Source organism: Camelus bactrianus, chromosome 2 (genome assembly GCF_048773025.1).
Source record: "Camelus bactrianus isolate YW-2024 breed Bactrian camel chromosome 2, ASM4877302v1, whole genome shotgun sequence".
Classification (NCBI taxonomy): Eukaryota; Metazoa; Chordata; class Mammalia; order Artiodactyla; family Camelidae; genus Camelus; species Camelus bactrianus.
In genome coordinates, this window is record NC_133540.1 from 96,969,374 (window position 1) to 96,986,932 (window position 17,559).

The window sequence follows — 17,559 nt, forward strand, 5'->3', positions numbered from 1 at the left end:
AGATAGTTAAGTAAAGATGAGAGAACCAAGGGAAGCAGCCAACATTTATGAGACACCAAACATTCATGTCTTTAATGAGTCATCCATTGATCACACCTATTCTGGCCCCATGTGCTCTCTGCCTGAGATATGCACATAAAAACCCATAACTGTTCAGTAGCGTATCAGCAAGTTACTATTATACCACAGCACGCTCGCCCCTGCTGACGGGGCAAGCTGTGCTGGCTCCAGATACATTCCATCTGCTGAGCCTGCTCACACTCAGTAGTATTCTTCAAAAACACACCATGATCAGGGATGGCTGATGTGGCCAAAAAGGCGACAAAGACAGGAAAGATGAATATTAGTAACAGAGGAATCAGAGTGTGGTCCTTTGGTTGCACTTAAATCCTTTCTAAGTGGGTAAACCTACCCATCTTTTGCCCCTTGCTTCATGCCGTGCTTTAAGTTGATTCAATAAACCTGCAACGAGAGTATCTTGACTTTGCTCTGTGATCCTTTCTGTACTGTGACCTGCCTGCACTATGGGATATGTGTAGGGGAGCTAATAGTACCAGCTGGTAAGGCTACAGGAGTGGAGGTGCCCAAGTTAGGGACAAAGGCTACAAAGCCTGGGATACCTTTAGAATCGCTGCCAGGACCAGCAAGAGCTGCAGCTCAGCCAGGACAGGCGGACAGCCGCACCCTGACAATACCAGAACGGACCCACAAATTCAGTCACAGAATTGATACTCGAACTTCCCCACACAGCAGAACATGCAGAGTATAAGAACCTACACATTTGCACTCTAGGCCCCCTTTTCTCAACCACTAGAACATGCAAACTCCCTATTCTCAGCCCACCTCTCCTCACAATGCCCAGACACCACCCTGGACAGAACAGCCCAAGGGGCAGGGAATCTGAAAGACTCAGGATTCACCTGAGAGCTTGAGTCATCCAGAAGTGTGTTTAAAACGAGAAGAGACTAAGATATCACCAACTGGCAAATACACTTTCCTGTTTGCCTGGGGGTGATTTACTGAGGAGAAATCAGACGTTATAGTAAAGCACCTACTCGTTTCTGTAATGTGATATAAGTAAATTTGTGAGCCCATTACAGTTTTACTAACAGCACAGGCAATCGGGGAAAGAGAAAAACAAAAAAGAAATGAGGAAGAGAAAGTTGGTTAGTCAACGGATGTAGGAACAGAGTATCTTTAAACCAGCCTGTGTCCCACTTCAAGAATCCATCAACTCACATACACACTCTACAGATGTCTGTTGCACTACTACCTTGTCTGCAGGACTATCTTCAGTAGTAAGATTCTTCACAAGTTGCTGCATGTGTGTCAAAGTAGAGAAGTCTCAAACTAAAAAAAAGTGTACGAGCCCACATGCATGCATTTATGTGAGACTTAGTTCTCTCTTTTCTGCCATGAAGCATTTTGTTCTTCAATGGCCCTTTTCCCAGAAATACTATGTACAATTCCTAAAAACCTAAATGTTTCCTCCTATGGTAAGACTGGGACACAGCACAACCAAAGGCCAAACTGAAGTTGAAAGGTGGGAATGACTGAGAATTACTCATTCACTGGAGTGAATAATCCCTTAAATGGTATAATTTTTACATCAATCTTAAATGAAGTTTTGTACATGTTCTGGGTATAAATTAAGGAAAAATATGGAATGTCATACATACGTCAGTCTACATTTTAGTCAAGGTTGAGATCAATATATACAGGCCAAGGGCAAGTAGTCATGATCCAATCAAACAGATGTCTGAAAATCTCAGGACAAACAGATCAATCTCTGCTTCACTCTATCCATTTCCAGCTCTAAATTATTTCTTTCGTAAACCTGGGGAAATGCAGACCTGTGTCTGTAGTAAAATCAAAGCTCAGTATTCTCCACATATAAAAATCAGATTTTGAAGGAAACTTTTTGGAGTGATAAAAAGACCACCAGCTGGACACCTGGATACTATAAGCATGGGGGCTGAATGTAAAAGTCAGGAAGACCAGCACCCAGGATGCTGAGAAGATTCAGTCTGTGGACCAGTCCACCATCTGGTGGCCGCTCAGGGCCTATGTGTCAAAAATTACCCAGATTACTTACAGATAGTTTAGGATACCATCAGGTCCTACAACAAAATGCAGCTCTTTCTGAAACTTAAAAAAAAATATATGATCTGACCTAAATGTGATGAAATACAAGGGAGTAGTTAAGGTGATAATACAGAATAAGCTATTTCTCATTTAGTATCTCCAGGGGCAAATAAAACACCCTTTGGAATACAATACCAACTTGAGATTAAAATATGTACATTTGTACATTTTCTATATATCAAAATAAAAATTTTAATTACAGCATTCTGTGTAATGTGTGAAAATATATTTGGTTATTGCAAAAGGTTACATATGTAAGCACCAACCGAACTTTTTTGAAATTAATGAATTTCAGCCCTAGAAATACACATCTTTTCCCACAGATTTTATATCAGTGCTATTTATTGCTGCCACTGCTTTATAACTGGAGGTTTCTACAGCTGATTAAGGATTCACACACTTTATCAATTTTAGTTCTTTCACCGTCACCTTTAGCAACAAAAACTCTGGAATTACTAAACGAAAACAAGAATGTGAAATAGAGAAAGGTTATATACATCCACGGAGGCAAATAAATTAATGGTTGCTTTAATTCTTTCTCAATCTGGGCACAACACATTTCCAGTAACTATAATTAAGCATTCATACTTAACTCTTTTAGAACAAGAAAGTCTAACACCCTTGAGAGCACTCTGCATTTAATCGGGTTGTCTTAACCAAGTAAACTCAGCAGGCATCTTCCTCCACATTTTTTGGAAAAGGAAAGCGGACAAAAATGCTGAATGCCACCCAAAATATTGCTTCATGTCCATTTGAATAGATGGGAATTTAAGTAACGTATCTTTCCCCACCTCCAAGGAAGGAAAAAACAAAGTCACACGGACATCTCATCAGGACCGGGAGGGCTGAGGCCTCACCCGGCCCCGCGGCGCCGGCGGAGAGGCGGCCTGTACTCACACAGATGGCGAGAGCTCCTGCCCCCATTCTCGCAGGGAGCGCCGGGCAGAACTGATGAAGCCGAGGCGAAAACGTCAGAAGGGCAGCACGGCGCTCAAATTCCATGCAGTCGATACACTGGGATGTGGGACACAAGCTCCGGACCCAGAGGCCGACGGCACGCTAAGGGCAGCTCCCAACATTTTCCCAAGTGTGGCTCTGCTTCTCTTTTGGCCAGACCCACATGGCTGGCAGGACCGCCTGGAGTTGAAACCCGACCCTGGGCGTCTAGTCCTGGCGGTGGAGGGAGTCACGTGACCCGGGGCTTCAGGCGCTGACATCTTTCTCTTAAACCTGACTTGCCAGATGCCGCACACACTGGCTGCTTCCGTTCAGAAAACACTGGTCACCTGGCGGTCTTCACCAACAGGACCAAGGACAGAAAGCGAAAACACACACTTGCTTCCCGTCGCCGCATCTTTACACTCAGGTTTAAATCTGCAAACTCCTCACTTTCCCGAGGCCGACTCAATTCTATGGCCCCCCCAGAAATCAGTTAAACTCTGTCAAAGTTTCCTTCCCTTTACTTTTTTTTTCCTGTCAGAATTGTTCTAAATGAAAATGCTGTTTTATGTAGCTGTTCCGTACTGCTTCTAATAATTACTCTCAAATTACCTTACTCACATAAACACTGTGATAAACATAGAACAACATCCACAATTCCACGTGTGTGCCTTACAGTCTGGAAAATGAGCCTCCAGCTGATCTTTCAAGAACTTCCTACTCCATACGCTGTGCCAGTAGAAAAATCTGATTTTACAGTTTCCAAATATTTGAACAGGTAGCTAAAATATCTACTTCATATAAGCCAGAAGGAAACTGTCCTGTTTTTTTTTTTTTTTTCCATTACCACTTTTCTGCCAAATCTTTTTTACTGGCATGGCACATTTAAGACAACGCTGATAAAGGTTACATGGAAAGTTTCACTTGACCCCAACTTTGAAAGACTTAAATTGCTCCCAGTAACAAAACATTAATAGAGTTATATCTTAAGAAGAGAAGGTGGGAGGCAAAGGGAAAACTGAAATCAGATCCCATTTCAATACTTTTCTTCAAATCTAGTATTCTTTGTGTATCTATATAGCCAACCAAGGCTACCTGTAGCAGAGCCAAAAAGATAACAAACTGTTGAGCAAGCCACAGGACACAACAGAGCACATTTTATTTCTGTCTGTGCACACAAAACACTGCACAGACTTATTTCCACATGGCAGGAAAACAATCCCAAGGCCATACAAGGGAATGGGTGTGGGAAAATGGACAGACTCTTCTCCATCACAAAAAGAAATATTTTCTACTTCTACCTTAATCTAGAGTTTATCATTTCTGCTTCCCATTCACCCAATAGACACAATTGGGCTGATTAGCAAAGAAAATGACCATAAAATAAACTTGTTCTAATACTTTTAAAATTTGTTTGTTTGTTTTTCTGATTATACAAATGTTGCTGGTCCACGGTGAAAAATAAAAGCTTAAAGACTAGGTCACCTCGAGGACCATCACTCAACATCACCCAGTCAGTACGTATTGCCTATACCAAGCCAGGCACTATGCTATGTAACTTACTGACAATGTGTGGTACTTTCTCTCATGGATCATCTAGTGGAGGGAGGGAGGATTAAGTAAATAAACCATTCTGATTAATAAATGTGGAGATGCTAATAAAGAAGCAAAGATGTAGTAAGAGAGTAACAGAGGACACCCAGAAACATTTAACAAATCTACTTGCAGTATCTTTTCTATGATTTTTAAAAAAACATCAGGTAAATCTAATTTCTGATAATTTTATGTCCTAATTTTTATCACTTAACATTGTATCAGAGGCATGCTCCATACTTTTAACACTAAAGTATTTTAGTATTGTGTAATATTGCATTCTGTATATACAACAATTTAGTCATTCTCCCATTTTTTGACAGTTATATGGTTCCTGATTTTATGTGTGTGATTTTAAGTAATGCCTTCTCCTCATTCTGACTGTTTTCTAGTAAAGGCTCCTAAAAGTGAAATTTCTGGATCACAGAGAACATGAACACATGCTAAAGATCTTGACATACATTGGCTCTGGCAGTTTATACTCTGCAACATGCCTTACCCAAGTCTGAATATTTTGTAAAATATTTCCTAAATTAGTAAGTGAAAATGATTTCTCATTTTAAAACCTGTATTTCTTTTTACTATCGTAACATTAAAAATATGAAAAATCCTCAGTCATTTGTATTTTCTGTTCTGTGAACTATCTTTGATCATTTTCTTCATCCATTTAGCAACTGGAGTCTTATCAGTTAACAGTCTCTTTTATAGGGTCACTGTAAGGATCAAATGATATAATCCCATAAAAAGCACTTATTTTTATTACCATTTGCCAAGTGCTGTAACTAACTGTTTTGGATGCTCATCATGTGGTTTCAGTATATATCTATTTGGAATATCAAAATATATTAGAAGATGAAGATCTAAATTGATTTGATTTTTATTTTTCATATAACTACTGGCCCAGGATGTTAACTCTCTTAGTATGTAATCTCTCCTTCTTATAATATTAGAGCTCTTTCTCCGTAGTTGTGGCTGAGCACATGGTTATCCAGCTAAAGACCACGTTCCTCAAGCTTCCACACAGGTGCATAGGGCCATGTGACTACTCACATATTAATAGAAGGGGTGCAAATACGACCTGTGCAACTTCTGTGTCATGTGCTTAGTATAAAATCCCTTGCTCCACATTTACTCTCCTTGCCCTTCATGACATGCCAGAATGAGGGTGCACCAGAAACCTAGCTTCAGCCATGCAGAAGATGGACCACGTCTCAGGGGATGACAGAGTAACTAGATGGAAGGGACCTGGACTTCAGAATGCCCTTGAGGAATACAAGGGCCTTACAAGCTGAGGCCAAGGGGAACTTTTACATGAGAATGAAATAAAACTCACATTATGCTACTGTATTTGAAGGTCTTACATATGTGTGTATATGAAACAAGTTTGTCTTTACCCTAACTGATATACTAAGGAATCTGCCCCTAAAAATTTACAGCAAATTTTTCATTTCCCACTTTTCCTATACTTAACCGTACTATATATTAAATTCATATATACACACATACACACACATGCACATATAGGGGATTTTTCAGGCTAACATTCTATTTTTTCTAGTTTTATATCACTTTCATGACATTTAAATAATGATATCTTTATAATTCATTTAAATATCTAATAAAGATAGCCTTCTCTCATTATCCATTTCTTTAAAAATTGTATTGCCCTTCTTTCCAATCAGTTCTTCATGATGAATTTCAAAAACATTCAGTTATGTTAGAACAAGCTAGAGAACCAAAGAATTATACTTCTTGTTATTGTTTATCTAATAGGCAATTCCATTTTGGATATTACTACATAAGGACAACATGGGAGGAAAAAAAACTAGTCCTAATTTTCATTACTTCTTATATACCACTATGAAGTAAAATTAGTGTGGTGACTAATTTTCATCCTTATTTTTCTCTGTCATGACTGAATTTCACTTGCAAAGAGAATCCCTGAACAGGCCATTTAACAAGCACCAGAAGATACTCTTCACTGTAAAGTTTGTTTCTCCATGGGCTATATCTGTAACTAGAGTATGAAATGTTTTCTCCTGACCCCAAATGGATGAAAGTGATAGACTCCAATTGATTCCAGAAAGTTCTCTGAGCTATCATGCATGTATATTCCTGAGTATCGATTTACAAAGAACTTTAAGATATACAAGCCACAACCAAGAGATTTGCTGATATGAGTTATTGCTTCTCCCCCAGAAAGGATAAAGTTTTTAAAAGTGCTTTTCTGAATAGCCCACTAAGGTGGGCTAATTCCATGACCACTTCCAGAAATGCTGAAATACCATGGCAAGACAAAGGATGCCCTATTCTCAAGAAGAACCCTGGGCACCCTGGAGGAAGGCGTCAAAATTACTTCATAACGAATGGTCAGGCCCCTAGGATGCTATCATTCAAACCACCCTTTGACCTGGGGAAGCTTGATGGAGGAAGCTTAAAAGGCCAGGTTATCCTCTAGCCTCCAAAAAAGCTAAAAATGCTTCAAAGCCAAGCCTTCTGATGTTAGCTGGAAGACACACCAATTTTCAAAGGATAAAATCTCTGCTACTAGAGTTGACATAAGAGGTACCAAAAGAGCAGTAGCCCAGAGACAGGATGTCAGCCGTGTAGCAGGGACCAGCAGGTATTGGGGCATGGGGGTGGGGGGGTTGGTGGTGGTGGTGGCAACTACAGCATGAACCACCTGAGGCCCATCAGAAGTGGGACAGTGGAGGCTCTTTTTGTCTAAACTCAGTCTCTGCTCAAGCTCTGGCTCTGTCCCAGCTATTTCTCAATAAGTATCCCAACTTGACCCAAAATCAATGACATCCAACCAGACAGGAAATCAGAAATCAGCCAGTCAGCGACTATTTAGCATTTATATACTCTCTTTCAACCAGAAGGGTTTAGATACTTCAGTGTTTGAATCCATGACAGTAGATGTACCTGAAAGATGACTTGATCTAGGCCAGGGGTCAGCAAACTAGCCTGTGTGCCAAGTCAGCTACCCTAGACCAAATCTGGTCACACCCTTCTGTTTCCAGAATGTCTCTGGCTAATTTGGCAGTACTGTGACAGAACTCAGTAGTTGCAAGAGATTGGGCCCAGAAAGTCTAAAATATTTACCATTTGACCCTTTATAATAAAATTTGCTGACCCTTGCTCTAGAACATTCAGTAACATTATTGGGCATTAGATTCCTCATATACTCATAGAAAGACTAGCCTGTGTGCTTCAGTTCCTTGGAAAAGAGCAGTAAATAGGTCTTTTTTGGCTTTGTTAATCTGTGTTGTTAAAACTGCCCTATCACCTGGGGTTGGGCCTACTCTTACCTTCTCCTAATTATTTTTCTGAAAGATTTCCATAAAAAAGGTCCAGTTTAAATCTGAGTATCTCATCTTCATTCTGAATTCTAGATGTATTCCCATCCCAATTCAGGAAGGGGAAGAAAAAATGACTACAGTCCTAGGGAAAGATGGAGTGCTCTGCAACCATGGAAACCAATAGCCAACTTGACTAATTTAAACCTGTTCAATCAGTTGGCAACTTGCCTTGGTAAACCAATTGATTTTGCAAGCCAATCCATCACCGAAAACCCATGACTTCTGGCCAGTGAAGAATGCTCATTTTAATAAACATGTCTTTGAGTGCCAAACAATCCATTTGAATAACCACTCTCTTTCAGATAATGCCAACAAACCCCTGAAAACCTCCCAATCCTAATTCCACGCTTCCCAAAAGCCCTATATAGAATAGGAGTCTGCTCTGCTCAGAAAGACTGCCTGACCAGCCGAGCTTTCCCTTACCACAGGAGTGAATAAATTCAGCTGTCTTTTTATCTCAGGTGCTGAGTACTGGTCTCATCACTCTTTAATACAACCCACAGTTTAGACACTCCAGATTCATGGGGCATTCTGTAAGCTCCATTGTCTGACCTGCATGTCTATTACTTTCTCACTAGCTTCCCTACGGCCCCTTCTTCTAGACCTATTTATAGCCCCACCTTAACTCTTAACACGCCCCTTCCCTGAGGGCAGACCCCTGGATATCATCCCCTATCCCCTGGAAACCAAAGCAGATCCACCACATCAGCCTCCACAGCAGGAGGGTCAGGACCCAGCCCACTATCAAGTGGGCAAGAGGGCTGACTTAGGGACAGGAAGCACTGTATATCCATGATGATCCGAAACCTACACCCGGGAAACAAGACATAGCTAGATTTTTTTTAAATTGAGGTACAGTTGGTTCACAACATTAGATAAGTTTTAGGTGTACAACAGTGATTCACAATTTTTAAAGGTTATATACTCCGTTTATAATTATTAAAATACGGCTACATTCCCTGTGTTGCACAATGTATCCTTGTAGCTTATTTTATAGTAGATTCTTTTGAGAACAGTTTTAGTTATTTTCCCAATAAGCTTGCTAAAGCCATAACTGAACTTTTAAATTTCATAAGCACTTATACAATGCACAAGGTGTACTTATTACTATTCCAGGAATTATGGTTAAGGAGAGGTATGGGAAATGGTGTATCACTGGAACTATGCAGTATATGTAAAAAATATTTAGGACATAAATTGCATACCTTGTGAAGGTATTCTGTTTAGCCATTTTGTCTCACCTGCATAGTGATTTCAAAGGCCATGCACCTGTACCTGGGTGGAAATGACTATTGCTAGCAATCAACACAAACACTTAATGCCTGTTGTTCATCATTCTGACAGCTTCACAGTGTATAATTACCTCATGGCGCCTGAAGGCACTTGAGTCTTAATCCATCAACTAGCAAATACAACAAATTGTATAATCAAATTTAAAATGTGTGCCCTTAGTATTTCAGAAAATTCTAAAATTCGAATACACGAAATGAAAGTGGCTGGAGGCATATGTTGAGCTGACTTACACAGATGTCACTGGCTAGAATGGCCGAGGAAGGAGAGGGTGTTCTAACGTGGTCTGTGTGATGAGCACACAGGCCGGCATCGGCACAAAAAAGCAAGGAGTTGGAAACAGCAAAGAAACCTAGGCTCGACCTCATCAACAATCGGGAACTACTGTAGGTTCTTAAACAGAATGAACAGCTTGACAAAACTAGGGCCAGATTAATCTGGAAGGCTGACTAAGAGGTGCTAGGATAGGAAGGAGACTCATTATAGATAAGTGGACCCTGTTCATAATAACTCAGCTGAGATGAACTTGTCTCGAATTTAGATAGTGAAGGATAAATCACATAAATTTGCAGAAAAAAACTCGCAAGACTGATAACTGGGGGTGAGGGTATAGCTCAGTGGTAGAGCACACACTTAGCATTCATGAGGTCAAGGGTTCAATCCCCAGTACCTCCATTAAGTAAAAAATGAACAATAATAAATAAATTAACCTAATTATCCTCCCCCCAAAAAACTGATAACTGACTTTACAAAAGAGGCAAACAAGGTGCCATGCTAGTCAAGATAAGAGAGGCATGAAGAAAGGAGAGGCATAAAGTTTTGTTTTCCAGGACACCGGAGCAGTGCCTAATAACTCGGGTACTTTAAACTCCAGTCTGCCTGGGAAAGTTTCGAATTATGCTTGTTGGCTCAATGGAATTATTAATAGAGTCCCCTTTCACGTTTAAAAGTGTTCTAGGGAAGCTGAGGCTAGGGGAGGTACCAACAAAGGCTACTGCCAGGGGATCGAAAAACCCTCTCCACCAGGATCCTAAGAACCCAAAATCACCGAAAAGTATGTCTTACATTTTAAAGATCTTTCTCTCCCCTCCACACTAACTCCAATGCAAGGTCCTCTGTGGACCAGGTCATGAGATGGGGACCTGAGGAGGCCTATGTGGACCACCCTGAAACATTCCACCAGGGGATTTTCTAGACCACCTTATCCTTAAGTAGCAGTAAGAAATGTCTGTTCACCAAGGGGGTTTCTTGTCAGGTCCTGACTTTTCTTTCACCATCCCTATATCCTGAAAGTAACACTGCGATACCACCAGTGTTGATTCAGTCTTCAAACAAATTTGCTGTATAAATCCAGAACCAGAAGAAACTTGACGCTTTTTGTCTCTCTTCACAAGTAATTCTGAATTCTTTCTTACCTCTGGTTTAAGAAACTATATTACCTAAGTCATAATATCTTTGGCAACAGAACTTCAGAGAAACACAATTTTTAGCTTAGTGTTTTATAAGTAAGTTTGATTTAAATATTTTTAAATGGTTCTAAAAAAATCACTGACCTATGCTGGGACTACAGTTTTATATGGTTGCCCTACCAACAGAAGAAGTTTAATCAGTTGGCAAACAACATGTTTGAGCAGAAAGTTGCACTTGGTTTCAGGTAGACTCTAGAAATCATGTCATGAAGTGGGAGGAAATTTCAGTAGGAAGTATGCATTATGATCATTTTCATAGACATCTCAAAGGCTGCTGCAGCCTCCTCTGGCTTCCTTAATCCCTCCTTAGAAAATTGTCACAGCATGTTTATTCTACCTCTTGAAAGTTTTCAAGTCAATTTCTTCTCTGTTCTCACAGCCATTTTTAAAATGTAAACATTTTAAATGTGGACCCCATCAGCATCCCTTCAGTACAACTACACCCGTACATTTCTGAAACTGGTTTGGCTATATTCCTTTCCTGCTTGTTCTCCTTCTCTTTAGGGCTAAGGGCTCCATAGATGGGGTTCAAGGCACCTGTGATCACCCATGTAATTGTATTTGGATTCTGAGTATGTGCACACTGAAGTGAGCATCCATCATAATATTTTTAACCTTTTAAAAGAATAAAAACTGTAGGCCTATAGACGAAATTCCAAACTCCTTAGCATGGCTTCAAGGCTTTTCAAAATCAAATTCCCTATTAGCCTTATCTCCATTATATATCTTAAACTCTTACCTCTTGCTGGTGGTAGGCTGGATAATAATCTCATCCAAATGTGCCCACATCCTAATGCCCAGAACTTGTGAATATGTCACCTTGCATGGCAAAAGGATTTTGCAGGTGTAATTAAATTAAGGACCTTGCGATGGGGACGATTATTCTGGATAACCTAACCTCAGTGTGGCCCAATCACATGAGTCCTTATAAGAAGGCAGGAAGAGGTCGGAGTCAGGGGAGCTGTGATGATGTAGTCAGCGACTGTGTCAGAGAGATCTGAAGGTACAAGGTATTGGCTTGAAGAGAGAGGAAGTGGCCACAGCCAAGGAATGAAAGTGGCCTCTAATGATACACATCCTATTTACAAACCAAAAACAGACTCACGGACACAGAAAACAAATAATGCTACCAAAGGGGAAAGAGCAGGGAGGGATAAATTAGGGGTTGGGGATTAACAGACACACTTTACTATATATAAAGTAGATAAACAACAAGGACCTAGTGTATAGCACAGGGAACCATAATCAATTTCCTGTAGTAACATATAATGGAAAGAATCTGAAAAGAAAAAAATATGTGTATATATATGTATAACCAAGTCACTTTGCTGTACACTTGAAAGTAACATTGTAAAACAAGTACACTTCAATAAAAATTTTTTTTTAAAGTGGCCTTTAGAGGGACAAGACAGACCTTGATTTTGACCCAGTGAAACTGACTACAGACTTCTGACCTACTGAACAGTAAATAAAGTTGTTTTAAGTCACTAAATTGGTGATAATTTGTTACAGCAGCAGTAGAAAAGTAGTACGTTATCATTCTTCAAATTAAATAAGGCTTATGCTTTCCCACTTCAGAACTTTTGTTTATGACCTGGTATTTGCCAGAAATGCCCCTGTCTCCTTTCTCACTTTAATACAGAGCTTTACACACTTCAATACCCAGCACCAATGTCATCAGCATTGTTGACTAAAGTTGTCTCTTTGTGCACATGTGTCTGGTTTAAACAACTAGTATAATACTTACACACGGCATTGCTAGTGTTAACAAACCTATCCTTCTAGATTGTGAACTCCTTGAGGGACAGGGCAATATCTTATTGTTTCCTTGTAAGCTTCGTAACAAATATTTGCACAATTAATGTGTGGTGCAAACATCTTGGGTTGCTCCTGGAAGCACTTTGGGACTCATTTAAAAGTTAGGAGAAGAAATAGGATTCCATGAGTGTCATCAGACAAAAGAACTGAAAAGAGTAAGCGTGAATATAATTTCTAAGGGATTTCAGAGAAAAAAGTTCAGGGATCCGAAAAAGAAAAAAGAATCAAGGACAATAAATACAGGATGAGGGAAACCGGTGAAGGTGGTCAAAAAATAACAAACTTCCAGTTGTAAAATAATTCCTGCGGATGTAATGTACAGTATGGCGACTATAGTTAATACTCTGTTGTATATTTGAAAGCTGCTAAGAGTAGATCTTAAAAGTTCTCATCACAAGAAAAAAAAAACCTCTGTGATGGATGTTAATTAAACTTACTGTCGTAATCATTTCACAATATACACGTATATCAAATCATCATGTTGTACACTTTAAACTCATACAGTGTTATATGCCACCTATATCTCAAGGAAACTGGGAGAAAAAATAACAAATATTTATATTTTGTATGAAATTAAAATATCACATTATATTCCATAATTATATTCTGCAAGAATATAAAATCTGTAAGACAGAAGAAACAAGCAGGAATATAGTGCTCACGGGAACATATGTCTGTGGCCTTTAATAACTGAGTTCTTCATTTTCAACCTGTTTATCAGGAAGATTCCACTGAAATTTTTTCAAATCTTACCTCTGATTAAAGGATAAGTTAAAATTCTTGAAGCAATTACTTTTGATTTTTTAATGATAGTCCAATTTGTTAAACTTTGTATTAAAAAATTGTTTTAAACATATGACCTGTGGCTAGGACAGTGCCTGACCCACTGTGAGACTGTAAAAAAAGTAACATGGCTTATATTCTTTTTAAAAAATCTGGAAAAGTTAAAGTCGTGAACAAATAAGAAAATATTCATATTAAGTGAATAACCATTCCTGGAACTATAATTAAAGAGGTGTTTTAACTTGTGAAGGGGTATAGGAAACAATCACCAAGTCTCCCACACATACTCTCATTTAGTTATCACAACCATTCCGGCGGTATAGGTATAATTCATGTTTATCAAGTGAGAGACTGAGGCTCAAGAAAGGTTCAGACTTGCACAGCCAATAATGGACAAAGCCAGGTTTCAAACGCAGGCTTCTCTGACTGAGACCTATGTTCTCACAAATGCATTAAGTTGAGTAAATCCCTCTTTTTGGAACACACCTGATTTCCAACTGTGGCAAGGCTAAGAGCAAAGATGTTGCCAATTACAAGGTATGAATAGTAAACCAATATTCCAATTGAGAAATATTAGAGCAGAAGAAATATTTTTAAAAAATATTATTAAGCACTTTTACCTGTATTCTCAATCAACATAAAAAAAAAGCTAGGATGTAAATGCCATCATTCCCATTTTATAATGAAAAAATATTTGAAACTCAGAAATCAAATTACTTGCTCAACCATTGCTAGAAAGACGTACAAACAGAATAGAAACTCAAGATGCCACTTATTTATTCATTTAACAATCAAGTGTTTACTAAGAGAAAACCACATGCTATATATATGTACTATACAAATGGAGGATTTTTTATGGATATAATTTATAATCACAAAAGCATTCATGAGTCATACATAATATGCTAGGCTACCATGGAATGTTAACAAAGATGGAGGGACCACTACTGTAGGGTTCTTGTGCATTCCTGTGGCAGCTAACTGTCTAATAACAGTATCTGTAATAGGGAAAAACAAATCTGACTCCACATTAGACATTTCTTTTACTTTAACCTTTGTATTCTATTGCTTTTGCTGTAAGAATGTTGCTTATAGCCTGAAATACACAGGGTAGCCCATTCTCAAGGCTCTGACCTTTAAAGGTATAACACTTTTCCATTCATAGAGAGATAAAAAAAATTGCAGAAGAGAGTAACATTTGTCTTGATGGAGGTTTACAGGAACATCGTAACCTGACCTAAGTGGTCAGCTACAAGAACATAGGATTCTGACACCAAAAGTCTGTAACAATGAACCACCCACCTCCCTTTTCAGTATAAAAGAAGTCTGAATTCTGACTTGGGTGAGATGGTTCTTTGGGACACTGGCCCACCATCTTCTTGGTCTGCTGGCTTTCTGAATAAAGTCGCTGCTTGCCCCAGCACCTCGTCTGTCAATTTATTGGCCTGTTATATGGTAAGCAGTAGGAGCCTGGACCCTGTAACATATCTCATTACATAGCTGTAATAGTTTAATCATTATTTACATATATGAGTTGCTGTTAAATCCCCGTTCTATATAGAACAATGTTTGTCCTCCTACATTGGAGCATGGTAAAATGTCCAGTGGTCAAGCAATTAACCACTGCAGATTGAGAGAAATCAAGTTCATAGCCAAGTACATCAAAGAGTCTTAAAGTATGCAAAAGGGAGAGAATCCTTCAACTCAGAAGTAAAAACTTAAAAATGCAAGGAAGAATGGAAGGAAGGAAAGAAGGAAGGTAGGTTAAAGTTCCAATACTGCATGTTAAAGATTTATCAGAAAAAACTAAACACTTTTCCTTCTGTGACTATAGCAATGATAAATTAATTAAAACCATCTATTGGTTAAAAAAATATTCCACAATTTAGGAACAAATGAGGTCAGTACAAAATTAATTCCTGTGTTGTAGTAACAGATATTGTTAAATAAATCAGCCTGTTTGTTTCTTGGAAACAAACCACCAACTGAAGTGAGAGATTTTAAAAGTCCATTCAGCATCAAAATGATGGATTTTATAATGCCATAAATTTCTCCTAAACAAGCAATCATGTAATTTCACATCAATTTCAGCACACTGTTCACTGGGACTTTCCAAATTGTTAGCTAGTTCCACTATTACATCCCCGAAAGAAAAGAACACAATGTAGAAGGAAGAGGGGGGAAACAGAAATTTGTGAGAACTACAAGCTTAAGTATAGAGAGAAAGGGTTGGGAAAAATATGCATATATACATACATAATGTATAAAATGATATATGTGTATATATATTCATTCATATCTATCTATCTATATATCATGTGTATATATATATCTATATCATATATCTATATAGATATAGATAGATAGATAAATGAAATAAAGAGGGAAAAATATGAAAAGCCGGGAAAAAAAATAATTATCACCTACCACCACCTCTCAGAATTTCAGTGTCAGGGTTTACATTGAGAGATGCAATAAATACAAACAGGAAAGGCAGAGTTAGACCTCCCCCACTCCATTTTTTATTCTCTCCAACTTGCATTTTTAAACCTTTTAAAGGAGAACAAAGATAATAAATTAAAGCATATTTCAAACATATTTCCAAAATGATGACTACTTGATGTCTGTTAATTGCATCATACCTTCATTTTATATCTTCACCATCCCCCTTCAGATACCTAAAATCAGGCTAAAAATCTGCCAAAAACATAGTATATGTAATATGCTATGATTCAGGATTAAAGCAAGGAAAGAAAATGTGCAATTGTTTTGGATTAATGGAACAAGAATTTTCAATAGATAATCCTGAGGTTGTTTTGTGAATCCTCTTATAATGACAACTGTAGGTATATAATGCACTCTTGCAAATACAATATCATTACATATGTATGAATTTGGCCTTTAGCACTATTGCTGTCTTTTAGCGCCTTTCAACGTCTCCTTTCTTAAGAAGTTGAGAAAATACAAGTATTTCCTGCTAGAAAAAAGATGTAGGAAAAATACAATCACAGCTAGTATTTATGTAGTACAGAGTGTGGTACTTTGCAAAGCAGTTTCTATTTCAGTTCATTGTTACAACAAAACCAAAACTGGTATAATTTTTATTCCCATTTTCCATATGTGAAGGGTTCTGTATAACCAGTTGGAGATTCCATGTCTGGTAGGTGGTAATCAGATGTACAAACTGGAGACTACGCTTCTAGAACCTATAAAGTTTATTAGTAAGATGTACTGCCTGGCTGGTCTCTTAATTTTACTGCTTACATGCTTCTAAAACAATAGTTGAAATAACTATAATATAAAAAGAATAGTTACCATTAAAACATTAAAATTTAAAAACACAATCAATGAATAAGAAAAAGAAAAGTACTAGAAATTCAAAATGAGTTAGCTACAGCAATTCGGCACAAATCTAAGGTCACAGATTTGTGCAAGTCAGTGCTAAAATAAAATGGACATACCTAGTTCTTGTGTCAGGTGAAAGGAAAGCAAAATTCAACTGGAAACCAGTTTTTCCCTCTGACATTAAAGATAGCCAGGATTTATCACATGAATCCTTAAGGAAAGTGACAGTGTATCATGAGAAACATTTTCAACAGTATCACAGAAAAAGATACTCCTCAGAAGGTTCTTTCTTATGTCTCCCCTCTAGGAAAGCCAGTGGAGAAAAATTAAGATGGAACATTTAACACTTAACATTGTAACTCTGTTACGACTTAATGAAAAACCGAGCTAAGAATCTGAATAGACATTGCTCCAAAAGAAATATGCTAATGGTAAATAATCATACAAAGTGATGCTCCCCTTAGCCATGAGGGAAATGCAAGGCAAAACCACAATGGGTATGAAAGGGTACCACTTTGTACCCATTGGGATGGCTACAAGTAAAAAAAAGACATAACAGCAAGTGCTGGTGAGGATGTGGAGAAATTGGAGCTTGCTATGATCTGAACGTTTGTGTCCCTTCAAAATTCATACATTGAAATCCTGATGTCCAGTGTGATGGCCTGACGTGGTGGAGCCTTTGGGAGGTGCTTAAGTATTGAGGGTGGAGCCTTCATTAATAAAATTCGTGTTCCTATAAAAGAGACTTGCAGAGATTCCTTCCACCACGTGGGGACACAGCGAGAAGGCATTTATGATCCAAGGAGTGGGTCTTA

General features: G+C 38.4%; 1 protein-coding gene across 7 annotated transcripts in view; it reads right to left on the minus strand.

The window, feature by feature from the left end:
* Positions 1-17,559, minus strand: part of FAM13A (family with sequence similarity 13 member A) — a 286,461-nt gene that overhangs the window by 263,096 nt on the left and 5,806 nt on the right. For 5 of the 7 annotated variants that reach the window (XM_074347142.1, XM_074347114.1, XM_074347139.1 and 2 more), the window contains exon 1: positions 3,043-3,290. The exons of 1 other annotated variant lie outside the window; for it this stretch is intronic. In XM_074347142.1, the coding sequence (XP_074203243.1) occupies positions 3,043-3,147 (105 nt within the window). In that variant the 5' untranslated portion in view covers positions 3,148-3,290. Of the gene's footprint in view, positions 1-3,042; positions 3,291-17,559 lie in introns of those variants that run through there. One more of the 7 variants, XM_074347124.1, reaches the window with a different exon arrangement.